We start from the raw sequence: 5,297 nt of genomic DNA, 5'->3' as shown, positions 1-5,297 counted from the left end.
AATTTTCATAAGAAACCCATTTTATATGACGATTTCTGTTGGAAAGCCTTTGAACATAGCTGAACCATCACGTCTAGGATCATTTGGTGTTATTCCAAATGCAAAAAATTCCAGTTATATCCCAAATGCCACCTCGAGTGGATGATCATGACGTCGAACATGCCATACTCTTTATTAACAAAAATAAGAGAGCACTTTAAGAAGAAAAAAACAATAAAAGATGAGAAACTTGTTTCAAGAGATCCATGGTTCAGAACATCACAATAGCAATAACTTTTACAATGATTTTTGCTAAAAGAAATATCAAATACCTTCATTTTTACACTTAACAAAAGTCAAATTCCTATACATCCAATATCATTTACTGACACAATCATGCCATAGCGTCGCTGATATTTTGAAGCATTCAATGGATACAGCGGTAAAAGCCATGCACCCATCCGAGTAGGATATGTACTTTCTTTATATGATCAAATTAGAAGCTGGAGTGACACGAGTTAGCTGCGTCATAGTTCATCGGTTACCTATCTTTTAACCATTTTAGGCAATAGAGATTAGCATCTAAGTCCAGTCTATGTGCTACCTGTGCTTGATAATATGATGAATGCACACACCACCGAGAGCGAGAACACAGAGATCCAAGTATTCTCTGTGTACATCTCCATGGCATCTGTGAACGAAAACCGTGTTCGGTTTTCAGCCCAGTTACGGAGTCGATCTGCCTCTGCAGCATACAGTGCTCTTCCCTGAATATGTATGACAACTAATAATTAGGAACTTACTAAAAAACATATCATTGACTCAGTTAGTTTCAAATCATGAAAGTAATAACACTGGAAACTGTCGCTTGCACAAGGATGAACACTGAAGACTATTATCATATTGGCAGATGATTTGAGTAAAATTATCCAACTATTTCCTACTACGGTGCAACTTCAAAATTTTTTTTGCTTCTATCAAATAGTAATACTGAGGACAAACATAACACAAACAAATAATTACAGACTATTCCATGATATATTAGTGCACGAGCTGAATTTTACCATATTGACAAAAAAATCATAAAGCATCAAAGTATGGCAACACAGAGAGCCCCACATGCATCCATACATGTAGAAGGTTACCTGATCATCAAACCATCGGCCCCGTCTTAACCATGCGGTTACTAAGGCAATTAAGATCCTTGGCGGAGTCAAATAATTGATGGCTCTTCCACTTCCTTTTACAACCCGCATCCTTGGTACTAGTGTTCTAGCAACTGTCTCTGGATGTTCGCAAATGATGTTAAACATTTGTCTATTTTGGATAGTTGAGCCACTGCAGGAAAAGCTCATTGTCAGTTAAGCAAGCTATAAAATAATTTGATATGGTATTAATGAAAATCCAAAAGAAAAGTTTACTCTACAGGTCTGAAAAGCTTAAATAGTCTGAAAAAGCAGGGAGAGAAAACCCAACACTTTCTGTTCTGGAACAAAGAGAATCTAATTAAGAATATCAATTTCAATATTAACCTTCTCCATGCCTGCCTTTTGCAGTTTTGCTAGATCAGCTCTGCGTTTTCCCTTTTAAACTTCTCTTTTAGTCGTTGGCAGAGTAAGGAAGGGGGAAGGTGAGGTAGGAGGCTGGAGGAGAGAAATGGACAGGTATATGGGCTTGTAGCCTGTAGGCATTGGAGGAGATTGAGTTCTAAAGGGAGACCACTAAATTAGGCTCAATTTTCACCTGGTGGCAAGAATGCAAAAGGTGGTCACAATCGATCACTACTAACAAAATAAAAGTTGAAACTTTTCATCTATCCATAAGAACCAGAAAAGAGAACCATCTCAAAGGTAAGAATCTCTGGTCTAATATTTCAGTAGTCCTACTTGGTGGCACTACCAGATAGAATAGGACCCAAAACAGGGCAGAGTTATCCTTCTCCAGCAGTACACTGTTCATGAAAGCGATTCAAACGACATTTGAGTGCAAAGCTCTGACGAGCCTCCTCACATACCTCAGCAAAAGGTCAGTTAGGACCATGCCCGGAGAGGCCGTATGCACCCCAACTTTTGACCGCTTGCACTCCTTCTGAAGGGATGATTGAAGCTGCCTGAGACCACATTTTGTTGATCCATAGCTGCAGAACATTGAAGATGATAGCACCGATATCAATATCCATCAGAAATGTATTAGATGAATACATGGAAAACATCTTCAATACACAATAACATAACTTAGTACTGCAACCACAACAATCAACTTACACAGCCGTTAGAGGGGTGCTAGATCCACCAGAACCTGCACCATCCATGTTAAAGACATGTCCACCTTTGCTTTGGGTTCTCATGATTTGGATGGCTTCTTTAGTGCATAGTATAGAACCAATCAGGTTTGTGGAGACAATCTGTACAAAATGAATTTAGTCAGCAATGCTCCATAAATAATAACTGGAACATTAGGTGACACAACGTGCAAGGACAGAGCAGATAGTTCATTATGTACACACATAAAGTTTAACTTGAAGACTCGACAAGTACGAACTTTGCCATGCATAAGAAGATGAAGGATTTGTCTAGCAGTAGTTATCAGAAAACAATAAGATATGGGGATATATTGCTATATAATTACAGGAAAAAATGAATAGTTAGAACGAGTGACTTATGATTGTAATACTAGGTATATATAGGTATACAAAGTATACAAACCACATATACATATTGGTGGGAAGGGGGAATATTTAGTATTTATGTGGAAGAGAATACCATCAATTTGTTACCAAATTTCTACTAGTGAATAGTTAGAAAACCTACGGTTCAAACCCCACCCACAGAGAGAGAGAAAGAGTAGAGAGTGAAACTCTGGCTTGTCAATTCAATATACCCCACTCTAGTGAAAGTGCCCCATCTATTAACGATCCATCTGCTATGGCATATGCATCCTCGAAAACAAAATTTTTGCAGAGTCTAGAATTGGAAGAAGTTAGATAAATTGTATGAAGATTATCCACCAGATGCATACCTCTTGGATATCATTGTTGGTAAATTGCAGCAAGGGTCTAAAACCTTTGTTTGTCCCAGCGTTGTTTACCTATAAAAAAAAGTCAATCTTTAGAAGCATGAAAATGAGAAAGCAAACCAGGAAAGTCTTTTTTCCTCATAAGTCTTCTGAGATGCAGAAGACCCTATATATGTACTTCACTTTCTTTTGCTGTCGAAGCAAAAAATGTAAACAAAAGAAAATTACTAACCCAGATGTCAATGTAACCAAGTTCATCTGCAGCAAACTTGCCCAGCTTTCTAACGTCAAGAGGTTCAGAGACATCACAAGCCATACCAACAACTTTTGCGTGTGCCAATTTTTTCCTAGCAGAACCAGTGGCAGCATTCACAGCTTGCTTCAGATTTTCCTCAAGCTCCTTGATAGTCAAATCGACAGATTCAGGGCTGTCTTCAGGAAACTGTGCATTAACAAGAGTTCCTAAACTACAATTACAAGTGGCTTCCATAACCTAAGGAATTACCTGCGAGAGGTAACAACGACACGGTCTCCAGAAAGTAAAAATTCGCGGGCAAGAGCTTTCCCTAGTCCCCTTGTACTGCACCAAACAATAATCAGGTAATTACATCTATACACCATCTTCAGAGTCCAAATTGATATACCTATAATCTCTCTCTCTTTTTGTCGTAAAATTCATGAGGAGAAAAGAAAGACACTTATCCAGAAGAGAGAGCTTCCCTTGTTGATGAAAAGAGAAACCAATTGAATGAGACGCTTAAAGTTTGAAAGTTAAGTATCATCTTCAAAGATGAAAATGCATTTTCAACAAATAAATTGTTAAAGTTGAGTTGTTATTTCTACAACCAGGAATGCTCTAGCAAGACTACAATGTGCCCTTCATAATTCAACACAATTTCGAAATGCAGATGATTAAACAAGCATAAAATAAGTTAACAAAAATAACTTATAATCAAGTTGCCTTTTGTTCCAAATGAAGTTATGAATTTGCATAATAATGAAGTGCTATACCTTCCAGTTATCACGACATTACGCGGCCCAGCTCGAGCAACTTCATCCAAAACCAAATTGGAGCCTATCATAGTCCCGATAATAACTCCCCCAAGCCAGCTATACCATATCAACTCATTCATCTGGCTATCTCCACCTGTTACATTAGCAATTAGAGAACAGTTACATCTATATTGAATGTCATTAGTGTGTAAAAGCTTTCACACGTTCACAACTTCAATTATTTGGTGCATGAATTTGCTAACCTGACAACTGAAATCCAATGAACATGACAACACCTGTGCTCATCATCGTAATAATATATCTTCCAACATATAACGCCAACTGCCAAATTAAGACAAAGGATCTACATCAGCAACAATAGGGAACATACCACTCCATCAACATTCAACAGCAAACCTTAAAAAGATTATCCCAATTCACTCATAGCCTATATATAGTACTGATAACCTCTTAGAAATCTTAAATCTTATTCAGGTCAGATTCCTCGGAAAAAATGAAAAAAGAAACGAAAGGACAAAAAGTAACAGTGGAGCTCAAATCGGGTGTACAAAAATTATTACCGACAAAAATACATGCCAGAAAGTACATATGCACAAATCAAATGGACATACCAAAAATAATCTCTCCTCCAACTTCTCAATAGCTTCTCTAAACTTATTTTCGGTTCTCAAACTTGGCTTCGAACAACTCCACACAGCAGACCTAATAGCTCCAACCAATTTGTTTACAGGTTTCTTCGTTTCACTTCCCTTCACATATTCATCCTCAGACTTAAAACTCCTGCATGGTTGTAGAACAATTCTACGACGACCCTTTACAATCAAAGGGTCCCACGTAGTCACAACTCGCGGGAGAACATTCCCGGACAGCGGTGGGTGGCCGCTGCCACGGTGGTAGTAGTGGTGGCACTCTAGTGTTGACACGTGTACCTTTGCCACCATAGCCATTTATCAGATAAAACAATTGGTGCACTTTTTCTTTCTTTGCTACTGTTTTGTTTACAAAGGTTTGTATGATTTCATGAAATATGTATCCAATTTTTTCGGGGTTTGGATTTGGACTGTGTGACGTGAAATTTTCAGGGTAGAAATATCTAGAGAATTGGAATTGATTTTGTAGATCAAAGCCAAAGCGAAGCAGCCAAGGAACTTAAAGTGTGATGACCACACGTTACAACTACTCTTTATCTACACGCCTGAACTTTTACGTGGCATTGTGGTGTTACGCGTCTAATTTGCCATCGAGGTTACAATTCTCTCTTTTGGGTAGTGTGATTTAGGGCCTAGCAT

General features: G+C 38.2%; 1 protein-coding gene across 1 annotated transcript; it reads right to left on the bottom strand.

The window, feature by feature from the left end:
* Nucleotides 1-396: 396 nt before the first annotated feature.
* On the bottom strand, nucleotides 397-4,961 carry LOC107819263 (probable chlorophyll(ide) b reductase NYC1, chloroplastic; the record flags this gene model as incomplete). Its single annotated transcript, NM_001326040.1, is given in 11 exon segments — nucleotides 397-746; nucleotides 1,125-1,317; nucleotides 1,994-2,116; nucleotides 2,244-2,383; nucleotides 2,998-3,066; nucleotides 3,227-3,422; nucleotides 3,500-3,574; nucleotides 4,006-4,141; nucleotides 4,251-4,329; nucleotides 4,620-4,954; nucleotides 4,957-4,961. Coding segments are annotated over 10 exon segments (1,520 nt in total), but the record flags the coding sequence as incomplete, so codon positions are not given.
* Between the last annotated feature and the right edge of the window lie 336 nt (nucleotides 4,962-5,297).

The sequence above is a fragment of the Nicotiana tabacum genome, chromosome 9 (genome assembly GCF_000715075.1).
Source record: "Nicotiana tabacum cultivar K326 chromosome 9, ASM71507v2, whole genome shotgun sequence".
Lineage (NCBI taxonomy): Eukaryota > Viridiplantae > Streptophyta > Magnoliopsida > Solanales > Solanaceae > Nicotiana > Nicotiana tabacum.
This window is presented reverse-complemented; position numbering and strand designations above follow the sequence as displayed.